At 43.1% G+C, this 18667-nt stretch overlaps 1 protein-coding gene across 1 annotated transcript; it reads left to right on the top strand.

Annotated features, from left to right (window-relative positions):
* Positions 1-237: 237 nt before the first annotated feature.
* tlnrd1 (talin rod domain containing 1) lies at positions 238-3973 on the top strand. The gene has a single exon (XM_071400855.1). It carries the CDS (start codon positions 2179-2181, stop codon positions 3241-3243), a length of 1065 nt encoding a protein of 354 aa, XP_071256956.1. The 5' UTR covers positions 238-2178; the 3' UTR covers positions 3244-3973.
* Positions 3974-18667: the final 14694 nt, after the last annotated feature.

The following is an 18667-nucleotide window of genomic DNA, read 5'->3' as shown; positions in this document are numbered from 1 at the left end:
GTCTACTTGAAATACTGTAGAATTCCATTCTTTCCTATGGAGGACCGTACTGGGGAGTGCCAATATGGCCGAACAGAGCCTTAAAAGCCTCTCAATGGCCTATACATAGCATCAGCGATCCAGGGTTTATATACATCATTGGTTATTATAAATAGCTCAATCTCACCAAGTGGAAACGTAGCCTATGCTTCGTGAAGCGCGGAAACACGAAACACATAATTAAAGTCCAAATGAGCGCACAGTAAAGACGCTACTCATTCTAGTAGAATCCAACAGCTGTGTTATAGCAGTCAATATGAGCAGTGTAAAATAAGTTTGTATTTGTATAAGTAAGAACGGAGCGGTCCCGGAGTATCACACGTTTTGATTGATTTTGAGAAGGGAAATTAAGGTAACCAAATAAATGAAATACAGGGCGGACTGTCGGTCATTTTGGAGAACTGCGTTTTGGGTGTAACTTTGCCCTTATACCGGTAGTCGAATGCACCCACGTCGGGGCCTCGGGAAGAGCTGGCTCATGGCAGAGGGAGCAGTCTGCCCTAAAATCCGGACCATAAAACTCACCAGGAAAGCCAACAACTATCCGGGACAACTGTGGAATCGTATTTAACCATTTGATGAACGCGCGCCCGGCTTTTTTGCTCTATATTGACGAGCCAGATTGACCTTAAACACAGTTTTAAAGTTACATATTATTTCAGCGGAAGGCTATCATTTTTTGCCTCGCTGCCTGCGTTGCTACTTCGCTACAATCAAGCCGTTTTAGTGCGACCACACCCTCTCTGCTTCCTGATACTAGGCAATACAGAATATGTAGCGGGAGAGAGCACAACTGACTTTCAGTTTGGAATCCCCACCACTCATTTTTCAGTGAAGTCTTGCGGTTGACCGACATGTTAGTTGTGAAAGATTGTTTCAGACGTGTTCAGGAGTTTAGGCCATCATTTAAACAGGGACACGACTGCTATGGATATCAAAACCGAAACCCGACACAGGATATTCCGGACAAGACATCCACGCCCTGCGTTTTGCTAAGAAGTGCTTATGGACAATAGATATGCCTATGGAATCGAACCTGCCGGACGAACAAGTGTCTATCACGGGACTGTGTATGAAAAAGAAGAGGTTGAAAGTCGCGGGAGGGTCAGTGCAATTGGCCTGTTGCGTTTTTGGAGCCTTCTGTTTGGAAAGACTCATGTAATGATGATGCAGGAAAGGCAGAGGGAGCGAGGAGTGGTCGAACGGAACTGTATGGGTGGTGCTCTCCTTGTAACTGGAATGAGCCAGCCTCCCGGTCAAACTAGGGTGGTCAAATTTAGTGGGAACTCTTCAACGGACAATACGGTTCACATACACCCTGCCTTCAAGCAAGCAGGTATTTTAAAATCCTATCGTGTTCTCGAGTAAATTTAATCAGAAAAAAGGACACGTCTTAAAATTGTAGTTTCAGTTCAAATATTATCAGATCGATAATATTTTTAGATTTTATTAAATTCATAACTTTTAATATTATCCGTGTACAGTCTGCACTTAGCCTGAAGTACAGGCACCTTGGTGGCACTGCAGTTTAGTGTGAGTTTATTACAATAACCTGTGAATTCTTCTGTTTTGCGAAACCCTGGGAAGACAATAGATATTAGCAGGTGGATGAAGTTTTTTTCCTGGGCATTTTATTTAATATGTAAACATTATAAACACTGAGTAAATGAAAAGTTATAATTTGAAGGGATTCTCGTCACAAAAAAATGTAAAGGAAGGAACTCTCATTGAAGAGTAAGTGTTTAGAAAAGTTCATTTTATAGATCATAGCTCAAAACCAAGTTACTAATTTAACCCCAACAGAATTCCTCTCCGTACTTTGTATGAGAATAATGAGCTGGAGTACCATGACTTACAACTTCTAGTTTGATCTCAGCAAATGTTTACTTTGAGAATACAATGCCCTGTGCTTCTTTGCAATCTCACATTGACACATACAGTGGACTACATGTACTCTGAAGGACTATAAGGAATATTCTCTGGCCAGTTCAAACTCACAGTTTTACACTTATAGGGGTGTGTGTTACCGTTAATAACAATGTCTTAAACTACGCTTTCTGACCATGGAGTGTGTGACGACGTAAAACACGTTTCTCATTGAAACCCCCCCCACAAATCGAGCAGCTTGACCCCCCTACTATGGCTAGTAGTGGCTCAGGGAGGTCAGCTAGCGAGGGTTCCAGCAGCACACAGAGCAGCAGCTTGCAGCAGAGGAAGAAGCTCTCGTCCATCTGTGACACGTGTAAGGGCAAGATGCAGCTGGTTGCCGACCTCCTCCTGCTCTGTAGCGAGACACGGCCCGTGGTCACCGCGGATGGCGTGGCGGTGGCCGAGACCTTCGAGCAGTGCCGCGACACGGTCATCGCCCGCACCAAGGAACTCTCCATCCTCACCCACGACATCCAGTCGCAGCTCAACATGGGCCGCTTCGTCGAGGTGGGAGAGCGCTTACTAGAGATGGGGGACTTGGTGGTGTCGTTGACCGAGTGTTCGGCGCAGGCTGCATACCTAGCAGCGGTGGAGACCTCGGGTTCTCAGCCGTGTCTGCCAGGGCTGGTGGACCGCTACAAAGTGACACGGTGCCGCCACGAAGTGGAGCAGAGCTGCAGCATCCTCAGGGTCACGCCGCTGCCGGACCTCACGCCCCAGCTACTACTGGAGCTATCTCAGAACATCTCCTGCAACCTCAAGACCCTGACAGATGCCTCGGGCCTGGCCAGCGAGAGGTCCAAGGACCGCTTCGCCAAAGAACAGTTCAAGCTCAGCGTCAAGAGCATTAGCACGAGCGGCACGGCCCTCTTGGCCTGCGTCCGGGAAGTCAAGACGCAGCCCAGCGAGCTGACGCGCAACCGCTGCGTCCTGTTCAGCGTGGCGCTGGTCCAAGCGGTAAACGCATTGGTCGGGTTTGCCACGGAACCGCAGTTTTTAGGCCGGGCGGCGAGCGTGTCACCCGAGGGGAAGGGTGTGCAGACGGCAGTTCTGGGCGGCGCCATGAGCGTGGTGTCAGCGTGCGTCCTTCTCACTCAGGGCCTCCGGGACGTCTCCCAGCATCCAGAGAGCAGCACCAAGATGGCGGACTACAGGGAGCGCCTGCGCAACTCGGCCTGCGCGGTGTCGGACGGCTGCACGCTGCTCTCACAGGCGCTAAGGGAGAGGTCTTCACCCAGGACTCTACCGCCAGTCAATTCCCATTCTGTGAATTAGTTTAATAAAGAAATATAAATGAACCCATTCTAGAAGTGATCGTGGATGACAAAATCCCATCTCTATCGCCTTGTTTTGGCATACCAAAGAGACTCGCTCGGATTGGCCCTGTTCGTTTAGGGTCGGGAGGTTGAGTGAGAGCAGAGAGAGAACACAAAGGAAGGAGTCTGGATCTGGTTCTACGGATGAGATAGGTGTGCTGTGTTTGGACTTTTACTGAGCTTAAAGTAACAACATCGGAAAACAAGGTTTTGGTTGCGCTGGATGTGACCAGAACCTCACCATAAGAAACTGACAACTTAAACTCAGTCTTCAATCTACACACACCTGTTGGCCTTCTCTTTGCCAAAAACAAACATACAATGATCTTAAAACCTGATAAAGTTTACCTCAGTTTTCAGCTATGGTGAAAACGCCAGATATGAAATGATGGATGTAGCCTGCCATGTGTGTGTGACCTATGACCTATGACCTATGGACCCCCAGGTGACCTTTAGTAGAAGTACATGTGCTCTAGTGAGAGTAGGAAGTAAGAAGAAGAGTGTCCTTCATCGCTTGTGTTTTTCAATGTGTGAAATTCTTAAAATGGGTAAAAGCTGCTGTGAGTGTGTGCCATAGGTTTTACACTATCTACCAGACTTACCATAGTATTGTTAATGTGTTGTTTTTTTTGATCATGCATGTATAAATTAGTATTTATTTCAACTATTAAAAAGGTTGTTTCTCATAAGCGCTGCTCTCAGATCAGTCTTTGTGTCAGCATACCGTTAATATAAATGACTCTGTTATAACATCCACTACTTCACTATGTGATGTAGACAGTCAAATTTAACCCTAAATGCTCCACAAATCACTTATAAACTATGTTTATATTGTATAAAGGGTGGCTTAAGGGTTTGCCACATTTGGCAAAGCACTAGATGTGAGGGCCCAGTTATATCACCCTGGTATTGTATGACATTTGCTTGTACATTATTTATGAGCTCTCCATGTAGACCTCTTAATGGTTTATGAAGGCTTCATTTACCCTCACAAGATGGACCTTGTTTAAAACGTGACCATAAAGACAGTGTGTAGCTACCATGATTTAATAAGGTGAAACACAGTAGTTAGAAGACTGACTCTCTCTCTGTGTCGATCTCTCTCATGTGTTTGAAATATTGTGATGATTGATTGATAGCTAGATTTGATCATCATGATTTGTTCTGAAATCTGATTTGATATGATGAAAGAATATGGGGTCATTAACATGATGTATATGTTGTCTGTAGTAACATGAAGGAACAGGTCCTAGTGGGGGCTGTTACAGATGATGATTAATAACAGTCTTTATTGCCTGAATGAAAACACACACTCTACTCTGACGGAAATTAGCCATGTAAATTAATTCAGGTTGCCATGTCAGCCAGATATTGTAATTATATCACATAGCCTTTAACACAGGGTTTCAAAGTACAGTACAGCAGTTTGTTGTGGTTTGTTTAATTCACTATGAGGTGGTGTAGGCCCGGGCCTGTATTCATAAAGCCTCTCAGGGTAGGAGTGCTGATCTAGAATCAGTTTAGTTTCATTCACTATGAGGTGGTGTAGGCCCGGGCCTGTATTCATAAAGCCTCTCAGGGTAGGAGTGCTGATCTAGAATCAGTTTAGTTTCATTCACTATGATCTAGAATCAGTTTTACATCATCATGAGTAAGATTAAATGGAAAGAGGGGACCTGATCCTAGATGAGCACTCTACCCTGCTGCTTTATGAATACTGGTCCTGATACTGAACAATGATAACTGACCAGTCATAGACTGAACAATTATGCAAGACAGAGTCACGGTCCTGCTAGTATCACTTGGATGAAAGACAACAGGTCTTATGATTTATTCTTATACGTTCTTAGTGTGTTTTAGCATTAACATATAATATGATAACATTTATAATATAAAGATTTATAATAAACTTTTTATGTGGCAATTGGTCTACTGAATCAAACTCAGAATTGTTATGAGATAAACCAATGCATAATGGGGTTATAACATGCTTATGTCTCACAACACATTAACGTGTTAGTACATCATACAGTAACTGTTGGCTTCAAGTTTTAACTACCGTTCAGTGTGTTTTAGTTTTCATCTAACTCAAGGTCAATCCATGTTGTGTCAGCTTCATTGTTCCTTTGAAAATGTCCTCAGAGGCCCCGTCCAGTCTTCCTACGCACGCAAGTACGAATACACTGAGCAGGATAGACCCTGATCTGTTCCATTTGTTATCGTAGCGCTTCACCATAAGCCCATCTAGCTCCTCTCGCCCCTCTCGCTAGAGGGACTCCCAATCATGGCCAGTTGTGATACAACCTGGAATCGAACCAGGGTCTGTAGTGATGGCTCTAGCACTGAGATGCAGTGCCTTAGACCGCTGTGCCACTCAGGAGCCCATGTCCATGTGTGTGTTTGATGTCTGTGTGCCCCTATCTCGCCTTTGCCACCACACATATGGAAAAAGCATCCTCTTTGACCCAGCCCAAACTTTGTCCCCTTACACACACACACACACACACACACACACACACACACACACACACACACACACACACACACACACACACACACACACACACACACACACACACACACACACACACACACACACACACACACACACACACACAATCCACAGGCCCACCACACTCACTCATCACTCTGAGACAAAGCCCCCATAAACTGGTGCTCTTGACCGACGCTCAGCTCTCAAATCCTGCTTTAATGAAAAGGTTATGATGTAGGGACAAGCAGCATTCGGCATCTGAGGGTCTTAACTGAATCCCCTTCCTAACTCACACCAGCCCAACTGACTGCAGGTCAATCTGTCATTCAGTGGTTTTATCCAGTGGTATTGATCATAGTGTTCAGTGGTATTCTGTGTTGTTTCTAATCTGAGGGATGTTTTGACTACTATTTCTCACGCAGTTGTATGAGAGTACGATTGCTGATTTTAGGATCAGTTTTGCCATTTAGATTACAATGAATATGATTACATGGACATTAGGTGCCTGATCCTAGATCAGCACTCCTAATCTGAGTCACTCCTAATCTGTTTATGGCACATGAGCTCTATAATTTGAAAGAACAGAAGTAGATCACATTTGCGTTGAGGTTAACACAAGGGTCATTGTCAAGTTCCTGTACATTTCTGACTTCTGTTTAAAATCTGGGTGTAACGAAGTCTTTTCGACCAGTTTACAACAGGTTATAATCTGGGTGTAACGAAGTCTTTTCGACCAGTTTACAACAGGTTATAATCTGGGTGTAACGAAGTCTTTTCGACCAGTTTACAACAGGTTATCCTTTTATCAATACAGGGGTGCTGTTTCCAGTTCTGGTGAACCAGAACTCTTTCTACAGCGAAAATCATGACAGGACATGCGAAGGTCTGAAAACTAGGCTCTGTTCTGAGATCAGTTTAAAACTCTGTATGTGCCCTATGGGTCGAAATGAACTGCACCCGCCTTCCCCTGGATGTTAGTAACCAATAAGAAGTGGAATGGAGTCTCTACGTATTTCTCAGAGTTTATAAAACGCCATGGAGTGACATGTACGTTCTTTTGGACGCTCGTCAAGGCGCAAGAGCGGACATCAGAATGGCATGCTCAAAAGCTCTCGTTATCGGGCTAAGATATATCCGTCTGTGATTTAATTCGATATAGGTGTTAGAAACATCATAACGAAGTTATTTTAAACCGATTTATATCAGTTTATGCGAGTATATTGCTATTTTCGGAATTTTCGTAGTATTGCGCTTTGAGGATTTGGACATGTGTGTGCCACGTAGCTATTGTTAGCTGCTAGTTCCGAAGTTGAAGAGGACGTTTTACAACAAAGCAACGATTATTTTGGACAAAGGACACCTTGCCCAAGATACTGATGGAAGCTCGTCCAAAAGTAAGAGCTATTTATGATTTTATTCCGTATTTATGTGGAAAAATGTAAACGCATTTGTCGGCCATTGTTGCGGCACTAGTCTGGCTGTAACGCACACTGTATGTCTAGTAACGTTAATTTAAAAAATCTAACTCAGCGGTTGCATTAATAACTAATGCATCTTTCATTAGCTGTCCAACCTGTATTTTTTTTGTCAATCTAATCGATAAATAATCGTAAACTTAGGTGCCTTTCCAAGATGGCGCCGGCCAGAATGCATGCCATGTTTTGACAGATTACATTGCATAACCACGATTTGTGATGCTAAATATGCACATTTTCGAACAAACTCTATATGCATTGTGTAATATGATGTTACAGGACTGTCATCTGAAGAATTCTGAGAAGGTTAGTGAAAAAATTTATATATTTTGGTGGTGATAACGTTATCGCTCTTTTTGCCTTGAATCAATGCTGGGGTGATGTTAGCTCATGTGGTATGCTAATATAACGATATATTGTGTTTTCGCTGTAAAACACTTAGAAAATCTGAAATATTGTCTGGATTCACAAGATCTGTGTCTTTCAATTGCTGTACGCTGTGTATTTTTAAGAAATGTTTTATGATGAGTAATTAGGTAATACACGTTGCTCTCTGTAGTTATTCTAGTCGCTTTGGTGAGTTTTGTGATAGTGGCTGCAATGGTAAACTATGATTTATACCTGAAAAATGCACATTTTTCTAAAAAAACATATGCTATACCATAAATATGTTATCAGACTGTCATCTTATGAAGTTGTTTCTTGGTTAGTGGCTATATATATCTTTATTTAGTCGAATTAGTGATAGCTACTGATGGAGTAAAAAACTGGTGGAGTAAAAAAAGTGGTGTCTTTTGCCAACGTGGTTAGCTAATAGATTTACATATTGTGTCTTCCCTGTAAAACATTTTAAAAATCAGAAATGATGGCTGGATTCACAAGAAGTGTATCTTTCATCTGGTGTCTTGGACTTGTGATTTAATGATATTTAGATGCTAGTATTTACTTGTGACGCTATGCTAGGCTATGCTAGTCAGCTTTTTTACTGTGGGGGGTGCTCCCGGATCCGGGTTTGGGAGGAACTAGAAGTTAAATCCAAATGGTTAACTTCTACTTGGTACTCATCCCGGATCCGGGAGCACCCTCATCAGTAAAAAAGCTGACTAGCATAGCCTAGCATAGCGCCACAAGTAAATACTAGCATCTAAATATCATGAAATCACAAGTCCAGGACACCAGATGAAAGATACACATCTTGTGAATCCAGCCATCATTTCCGATTTTTAAAATGTTTTACAGGGAAAACACAATATGTATTTCTATTAGCTAACCACGATAGCAAAAGACCCAACCGCATATTTTCACCATTTTTTTACTACATAGGTAGCTATCACAAATTCGACCAAATAAAGATATAAATAGTCACTAACCAAGAAACAACTTCATCAGATGACAGTCTGATAACATATTTATTGTATAGCATATGTTTTGTTCGAAAAATGTGCATATTTCAGGTATAAATCATAGTTTTACATTGCAGTAGTCTCACCAAAGCAGCTAGAATAACTACAGAAACCAACGTGAAATACCTAAATACTCACCATAAAACATTTATGAAAAATACACGGTGTACAGCAAATGAAAGACAAACATCTTGTGAATCCAGCCAATATTTCAGATTTTTTAAGTGTTTTACAGCGAAAACACAATATAGGATTATATTAGCTTACTACAATAGCCTACCACACAGCCGCATTCATTCAAGGCACGTTAGCGATAGCGAATAAACCAGCAAAATATATTAATTTTTTCACTAACCTTCTCAAACTTCATCAGATGACAGTCCTATAACATCATATTACACAATACATATATGGTTTGTTCGAAAATGTGCATATTTAGCGGCACAAATCGTGGTTGAACAATGTGAATACGTAGTGAAAATGCAGAAATATTGTCCGGAGAAATCTTGGAGAGGCACCTATTCTAATCAAATAACTAATCATAAGCTTTACTAAAAAATACATGTTGGACAGCAAATAAAGATACACTAGTTCTTAATGCAACCGCTGTGTTAGATTTTTAAAATTAACTTTAGTACGACTTACAGCTTACGTTATAGCGATACAGCGCCCAAAATCAGCGCCCAAATTACGTCTAAACATTTTCGACAGAAATACGAAAAAACATCATAAATCTTTCCTACTATTTGATGAGCTTCCATCAGAATCTTGTACAAGTTGTCCTTTGTCCAGAATAATCGTTGTTCGGTTGTAGAATGTCGTCTTCATCTGTAGAACGCTAGCCAACGCTAGCCATGCGGCACAGAAGTGTCCAAATCCCCAGAACGCATCACAAAGAAAATACCGAAAATCGGAATAAACTTATATAAACTGATATAAGTCGGTTTAATATAACTAGTTGATGATGTTTTTAACACATATATCGAATAAAATCAGAGCCGGAAATATCTAACGCCTATAACGACAGCTTTTCAGAACGCAATCCTGAGGTCTGTCTCGCGCCAAGACGAACGGTGAAAAGACTACACCCACGGTTCCAAGAGCTCTTGTTCGGCCTCAGATCTAGCTAGACACCCCATTCCAATTCTCACTGCCTACTGACATCTAGGGGAAGGCGTATGCAGTGCATGTAGACCCATAGATTCCATGCAAATTAATAAACTGACCCTGGAACAGAGCCCTCGATTTCAGATTTCTCACTTCCTGACAGGAAGTTTGCTGCAAAATGAGTTCTGTTTTACTCACAGATATAATTCAAACGGTTTTAGAAACTAGAGAGTGTTTTCTATCCAATAGTAATAATAATATGCATATTGTACGAGCAAGAATTGAGTACGAGGCAGTTTAATTTGGGAACGATTTCTTACAAAGTGAGAACAGCGCTCCCACTATTTAAGATAAGGGTTAAGGTTTGGGATTGGCTTAAAACAAAAATATTGAAAAAAAACATTATATTGCTGGATTTTAACTTGCAACCTTTGTAATCAGTGGCAGTTGTTTACACCAATTCACCATCCCTGTCCATAATGGCCTAGCAAAACCAAAATCTACTTTAAGGTAAAAGCGCTCACTGTTGCCCCTAGTAGCCGTTTCCCTAGTCATCTCCCGACGTCCTCAGACATGGATGGACATCGAATAATGACTTTTGTCACAGGTGACCTGGCTACATTCACAATAGTGCCCAATTATTTCAAACACTGCAGCCCAACTGTCACAGTGTGAGCACTGTTCACTTCCTAAGTGACCTAGTATTCTTTAGCCTTCCTGTCTGTGTCCTGGCAGGAAGGGGGAGAAAGGTATTTGTGTGTGTGTGTGTGTGTGTGTGTGTGCATGCACGCGCGTGCACATACACGTCTGTATCTGTGTCTGTGTGTGTGTCTGTGTATGTGGAGATTCCCTAGAAACACACTACTTCAATACAGCTACGACCGGAAGTGACTTTTTCGTAGCAGGTTAGGAGAACTTCAAATCAAATCATATCAAATGTTTTTAGTCACATGCGCCGAATACAACAGGTCTGTGTTGAATACAACAGAATACAACGAATACAATAGGAATACACCTTACAGTGAAATGCTTACTTACGAGCCCCTAACCAAGAATGCAGTTAAAAAAAAATACGGATAAGAATGAGAAATAAAAGTAACAAGTAATTAAAGAGCAGCAGTAAAATAACAATAGCGAGACTATATACAGTTGTGTACCATTACAGAGTCAATGTGCGGGGAAACCGGTTAGTTGAGATAGGGGCATGTAAAACGTCTGCCTTCTTCTCCGGCTCCATCTTAACCTTACACAGCAGGTTAGGAGAATTAGGTTAAGGTTAGGAAAAGGGTTGGGGTTAGCATCTAGCGAAAAAATGCTCTCCTTACCTGCTATGAAAAGTCAGTTCTGGTCTAGGGTTTAAATTAGGGTAAGGGGGTAGATTTAGTGTTAGGGAAAATAGGATTTTGAATTGCAATCAATTGTTGGTCCCAAAAAAGTTATGGTTAGGTTTAGGGTTAGGGGTTAAGGTTAGGGGTTAAGGTTAAGGTTAGGTTCAGAGGTTAGGGAAAATAGGATTTTGAATGGGTATAGCAAGACATAGCTGTGTGTGTGTGTGTGTTGTTGAAGCCCCCAAAACTGTTAGTCCGCAACAGGAAATCAATAGCCCCGGCTATCAGGAGACGCTTCCTTTCCTTTACAGCACTAAATGTCGGAGGCATAATTTTAGAGCAAGGGTTTCGCCCCATTTCCTGCCTGTGGAGGGTAGGCCTTGCCTATCCCAGTCCCCAGCCAGTCCCCAAGAGCCGACAGCAAGCAGCTCCCATCCCGGCCTGACCCAGTGCTGACATCATCAGAGTCTGTCTGTAACAGACCGGGAGATGGACCGCTGCTTTCCCTGAGAGGAGGCAAGGCTGTTGCTGTTGTGTTGTGGCTGTTCAGAGTTCAACCACAGAGTAGACTCACTCACACATAGACATTCACACGCACTGTTAGGAGAGACACAATCAGATGTAAAGGTTATTACTATTTTATGTCATGGTATTGACCTTGGATGGATGAATAAATGAATGAATGAATGAATGAACAATCACATTAATGAATGAGCAAATTAATAAATGGATGTATAGATGAATGAATGACTGAGTGAACCAACAACTGAATGAATGAATTGTGGTGAGCCATGAAGACTTCATCCCACTACGCAGCTGCAGGACATTGTGCCAATCAGGCCTGGCACACCTGCAGCTGTTGAAACGTTTGTGCCAGTTTGCCAGTGCAAAATAATCTGAGGAGCAGAGAAGACGCGTTGCTGTGCTGCTGAGCCTCCCCAGAAATGATTTATTCAAGCCTTTATTGAATTTGAGTTGAGAGTTTGATAACCTTTATGTCGATAATCTTTATGTTCCATATTTTACCTCTTGAAGAGGAATCTTTATTGTGGTGAGTTGTCACCTTTTGAAGATTATCATCATGGTACAAGACGAATAAAATGGCACCGTGAGCATCTGTTGGACCCTAAAACCCTTTCTACGGTCCAGTGAGCGCCACCAACCCCCTGAATGAATGGATTAATGAATGTAATCTTCCCTGGGGTAAAGCAGATCTGAAAGCACAATCTGAAAGTCTATTTTTGAAAAGGTTTAGTAACGTTGCTCCAGTGCTCCAGCACAGCTGACATGTAACCCCAGATACATAGATAGACTTACCTGATCAGGTGGCAGTATTACCATGAGGCTAACACCACCTGTCTAACTGTTCACAACAGATCCCATTACATGTGGAGGCCACAGAGAGCTAGCGGATTCGTTTACGGTATTAGCCATGTTGTATCCAAGATGGCCGAAAAATACAATGTAAACTGCCAACAGTTTTGTTCTGTGTTCTCAAAGACTCAGATCTAGGATCAGCTTCCCCTCCCCAATCCTAGCCTTAACCATTGGTGGAGAAGTGTTTTAGAACTAAGAGGGGTGAATGTGTTATGAAGCTGAGTGGTGAGGATTTAACCTCTTTCAGTACAGGGACTACTGAGTATACGTAGGGGGTTATATTGAGGGAAGTATGGGTGGTGTTCAGAAGAGAGGAATTTTTTTTTTAAAGAGTGAAACCTGTACTACCAGAACATGTCCAATTAGAACATATATCTTTGTTTTCTGTTGAAAAAAGTGTTGCTACCATGTGCACTACTAAACATGACCCAGGTGACCTGTCACATCTCTATTCCATTATTATGGTCTGGCATGATGAAACATCCTTCTTCATTCCAAGATGGCTTAGCAGTTCAGACGTCATTTCTGTCCTCGTATTGTTGTGTCCTGTATATATATATATTTACACCTTTCTTCGCATATCTTTTATATATTTTATTATCCAAGAACTCAACTACAAAAGCTTTCCTGCAACCCGCCTCACCAATTACAAAAAAAAGTATTATTTACCTCAAATCTGAAAATCCACAGTGGAAGCTAGCCAGGGGCTAATCAGAAGCTAGCCAGAAAGCTAACCAGAAGCTACCCGAAAGCTAGCCAGAAGCTAATCTGAAGCTGCCCAGAAGTTAGCCGGTTTGCTGGCTAGCGTTGGTGTTTCAGCTGCCCACGTTTTGTGGTCATCAGCTATTCCTTTAGCTCGATAATCTACCGGCACTTTTGTGCAACGCGACTCGGACCGGAGCATACCGGGCCTTTGTTTTCTCTCAGTTTCCCCCGGATTTCAGCCGCAGGCTCTGGACATTTGCACCTTGATTTCGCAGCTAGCTAGCTGCAAACCGTGTGACTATTGGCTTACGTCGATCCCGGAGCAAACTTAAATCATTCCGGAGCTAGCCAGCTGAGGAGGTCCATCAGCCATTCCTGGGCTACAGTCACCTATCCGGACCCGTTTTTTTTTTTTTTTTTTGCTGCAGATACGGAGCCCCACCGGGTCTTCACGACTGACTGCCGACGTTATCTGCCCGAGGGAGTTATCCAACTGGCACCTCCGTCGCGACGTTACCTGAACGCTCATCTGGGGCCCGCTAATCGTTAGCTGTCTTATCGGCTGCTATCTGAATAAGTATATCGGACAATTTTTTTCTTGGGTCACTATATCTATTTTGCCAATTGGATTGATCCCCTCTACCACACGGAACCCCACTAATCTACCGACGGAAACGCACGAGGTGTCTATAAATAGACCTCCATCCTATGCTATCTTGCTACCGATAGCCATCTACCCGGCCAGCTGTCTGGATCGCCGTGACCCCAACCAACCTCTACTCACTGGACCCTTATTGATCACTCGATTAAGCATGCCTCTCCTTAATGTAAATATGCCTTGTCCATTGCTGTTCTGGTTAGTGTTTATTGGCTTATTTCACTGTAGAGCCTCTAGCCCTGCTCACTATACCATATCCAACCTTTCAGTTCCACCACCCACATATGCAATGACATCACCTGGTTTCAATGATGTTTCTAGAGACAATATCTCTCTCATCATCACTCAATACCTAGGTTTACCTCCACTGTATTCACATCCTACCATACCTTTGTCTGTACATTATTCCTTGAAGCTATTTTATCGCCCCCAGAAACGTCCTTTTACTCTCTGTTCTAGATGTTCTAGACGACCAATTCTCATAGCTTTTAGCCGTACCCTTATCCTACTCCTCTGTTCCTCTGGTGATGTAGAGGTGAATCCAGGCCCTGCAGTACCTAGCTCAACTCCTATTCCCCAGGCGCTCTCTTTTGATGACTTCTGTAACCGTAATAGCCTTGGTTTCATGCATGTTAACATTAGAAGCCTCCTCCCTAAGTTTGTTTTGTTCACTGCTTTAGCACACTCTGCCAACCCGGATGTTTTAGCCGTGTCTGAATCCTGGCTTAGAAAGACCACCAAAAATTCGGACATTTTCATCCCCAACTACAAGATTTTCAGACAAGATAGAACGGCCAAAGGGGGCAGTGTTGCAATCTACTGCAAAGATTTACTATCCAGGTCTGTTCCCAAGCAATTTGAACTTCTACTTTTAAAAATCCACCTCTCTAAAAACAAGTCTCTCACCGTTGCCGCCTGCTATAGACCACCCTCTGCCCCCAGCTGTGCTCTGGACACCATATGTGAACTGATTGCCCCCCATCTATCTTCAGAGCTCGTGCTGCTAGGCGACCTAAATTTGATCATGCTTAACACCCCAGCCATCCTACAATCTAAGCTTGATGCCCTCAATCTCACACAAATTATCAATGAACCTACCAGGTACCACCCCAATTCCGTAAACACGGGTACCCTCATAGATATCATCCTAACCAACTTGCCCTCCAAATACACCTCTGCTGTTTTCAACCAAGATCTCAGCGATCACTGCCTCATTGCCTGCATCCGTAATGGGTCAGCGGTCAAACGACCTCCACTCATCACTGTCAAACGCTCCCTGAAACACTTCAGCGAGCAGGCCTTTCTAATCGACCTGGCCGAGGTATCCTGGAAGGATATTGATCTCATCCCGTCAGTAGAGGATGCCTGGATATTTTTTTTAAATGCCTTCCTCACCATCTTGAATAAGCATGCCCCATTCAAGAAATTTAGAACCAGGAACAGATATAGCCCTTGGTTCTCTCCTGACCTGACTGCCCTTAACCAACAGAAAAACATCCTATGGCGTTCTGCATTAGCATCGAACAGCCCCCGTGATATGCAACTTTTCAGGGAAGCTAGAAACCAATATACACAGGCAGTTAGAAAAGCCAAGGCTAGCTTTTTCAAGCAGAAATTTGCTTCCTGCAGCACAAATTCAAAAACGTTCTGGGACACTGTAAAGTCCATGGAGAATAAGAACACCTCCTCCCAGCTTCCAACTGCACTGAAGATAGGAAACACTGTCACCACCGACAAATCCACTATAATTGAGAATTTCAATAAGCATTTTTCTACGGCTGGCCATGCTTTCCACCTGGCTACCCCTACCCCGGTCAACAGCACTGCCCTCCCCTCTGCTACTCGCCCAAGCCTTCCCCATTTCTCTTTCTCCCAAATACAGTCAGCTGATGTTCTGAAAGAGCTGCAAAATCTGGACCCTTACAAATCAGCCGGGCTAGATAATCTGGACCCTTTCTTTCTAAAACTATCTGCTGAAATTGTTGCCACCCCTATTACTAGCCTTTTCAACCTCTCTTTCGTGTCGTCTGAGATTCCCAAAGATTGGAAAGCAGCTGCGGTTATCCCCCTCTTCAAAGGGGGGGACACTCTTGACCCTAACAGCTACAGACCTATATCTATCCTACCCTGCCTTTCTAAGGTCTTCGAAAGCCAAGTCAACAAACAGATTACCGACCATTTCGAATCCCACCATACCTTCTCCGCTATGCAATCTGGTTTCAGAGCTGGTCATGGGTGCACCTCAGCCACGCTCAAGGTCATAAACGATATCTTAACCGCCATCGATAGGAAACAATACTGTGCAGCCGTATTCATTGACCTGGCCAAGGCTTTTGACTCTGTCAATCACCACATCCTCATCGGCAGACTCGACAGCCTTGGTTTCTCTAATGATTGCCTCGCCTGGTTCACCAACTACTTCTCTGATCGAGTTCAGTGTGTCAAATCGGAGGGTCCGTTGTCCGGGCCTCTGGCAGTCTCTATGGGGGTGCCACAGGGTTCAATTCTTGGACCAACTCTCTTCTCTGTATACATCAATGATGTCGCTCTTGCTGCTGGTGATTCTCTGATCCACCTCTACGCAGACGACACTATTCTGTATACTTCTGGCCCTTCTTTGGACACTGTGTTAACAACCCTCCAGGCGAGCTTCAATGCCATACAACTCTCCTTCCGTAGCCTCCAATTGCTCTTAAATACAAGTAAAACTAAATGCATGCTCTTCAACCGATCGCTGCCTGCACCTGCCCGCCTGTCCAACATCACTACTCTGGACGGCTCTGACTTAGAATATGTGGACAACTACAAATACCTAGGTGTCTGGTTAGACTGTAAACTCTCCTTCCAGACTCACATCAAACATCTCCAATCCAAAGTTAAATCTAGAATTGGCTTCCTATTCCGCAACAAAGCATCCTTCACTCATGCTGCCAAACATACCCTTGTAAAACTGACCATCCTACCAATCCTCGACTTCGGTGATGTCATTTACAAAATAGCCTCCAAAACCCTACTCAATAAATTGGATGCAGTCTATCACAGTGCCATCCGTTTTGTCACCAAAGCCCCATATACTACCCACCACTGCGACCTGTACACTCTCGTTGGCTGGCCCTCGCTTCATACTCATCGCCAAACCCACTGGCTCCAGGTCATCTACAAGACCCTGCTAGGTAAAGTCCCCCCTTATCTCAGCTCGCTGGTCACCATAGCAGCACCTACCTGTAGCACGCGCTCCAGCAGGTATATCTCTCTGGTCACCCCCAAAACCAATTCTTCCTTTGGCCGCCTCTCCTTCCAGTTCTCTGCTGCCAATGACTGGAACGAACTACAAAAATCTCTGAAACTGGAAACACTTATCTCCCTCACTAGCTTTAAGCACCAGCTGTCAGAGCAGCTCATAGATTACTGCACCTGTACATAGCCCATCTATAATTTAGCCCAAACAACTACCTCTTTACCTACTGTATTTATTTATTTATTTTGCTCCTTTGCACCCCATTATTTCTATCTCTACTTTACACTTTCTTCCACTACAAACCAACCATTCCAGTGTTTTTTTTTACTTGCTATATTGTATTTACTTCGCCACCATGGCCTTTTTATATTTTTATTTATTTATATATATATTTTGTTTGCCTTCACCTCCCTTATCTCACCTCACTTGCTCACATTGTATATAGACTTATTTTTCACTGTATTATTGACTGTATTTTTGTTTTACTCCATGTGTAACTATGTGTTGTTGTATGTGTCGAACTGCTTTGCTTTATCTTGGCCAGGTCGCAATTGTAAATGAGAACGTGTTCTCAATTTGCCTACCTGGTTAAATAAAGGTGAAATAAAATAAATAAATAAAAATCTCCTTCAAGCCTTATTTAGTCACGAGGGGGATTCTGCCTCTGTAGATTCTGTCTCTGTGGTTGCTCATTACCTAGAGAGTGTATGATCAGTGGGCCAGAGCAGCAGCTGGTTCTTGGGTGCACACACACACACACACACACACACACACACACACACACACACACACACACACACACACACACACACACACACACACACACACACACACACACACACACACACACACACACACACACACACACACACACACACACACACACACACACACACAGAGCTAGGGTGAGTGAAAGCCTACCCCCTGGGACACATGATACCCCACCCAAAATGTCTAAATACTTCCCCCATTCAGCCCACACACCCACTCAACTCAACCTTCAGTTCATATGCTTTTTGTTCTGTGGACCCCTCCTCTCTATCTCTCTTTTCTGGTGTCTCTCTCTCTCTGGTCTTTCTCTCTGGTCTCCCTCTTTCACTGACTTCTATCTTTCTTTCTGGTCTCTCTCTCCCCCCATCTGTCCTTATTTGTGATGATGACTTCATCCTCCTACACGGCTAGTTACACATCAAAGGCCTGGGAGTGTTTAAGGCAGAAGTCTAAGTGATGCCAACTGTGATCATGTGAAACAGTTGTCTCATCGTTAAAGGTTGTCACTATACAGCAAACCATCATTTTATTGTCAGGAGGATCAAGCCTGTAGAAACCAACTACAATCCATAATCAAATGGTTATAATCTATATTGAACTAAATACTTTCACTGAAAAGCTAACATATTACATTTATGTATACTGACATGTATTTGTATACAGGCTATATAAATAACTTGATAAAAGATACATTAACCATATTGATTTCCCTACACATAGAGATGATAGGCATGATAACACAACAAATGCCTCCGTTTTGATAATGCACTGAGACAATAATACATACAATGCAGCCAGAGGCTTTTATCCAAAGCATCTTACAGTAC

This window comes from Salvelinus alpinus, chromosome 5 (assembly GCF_045679555.1).
Source record: "Salvelinus alpinus chromosome 5, SLU_Salpinus.1, whole genome shotgun sequence".
NCBI classification, from domain to species: domain Eukaryota; kingdom Metazoa; phylum Chordata; class Actinopteri; order Salmoniformes; family Salmonidae; genus Salvelinus; species Salvelinus alpinus.
This window is presented reverse-complemented; position numbering and strand designations above follow the sequence as displayed.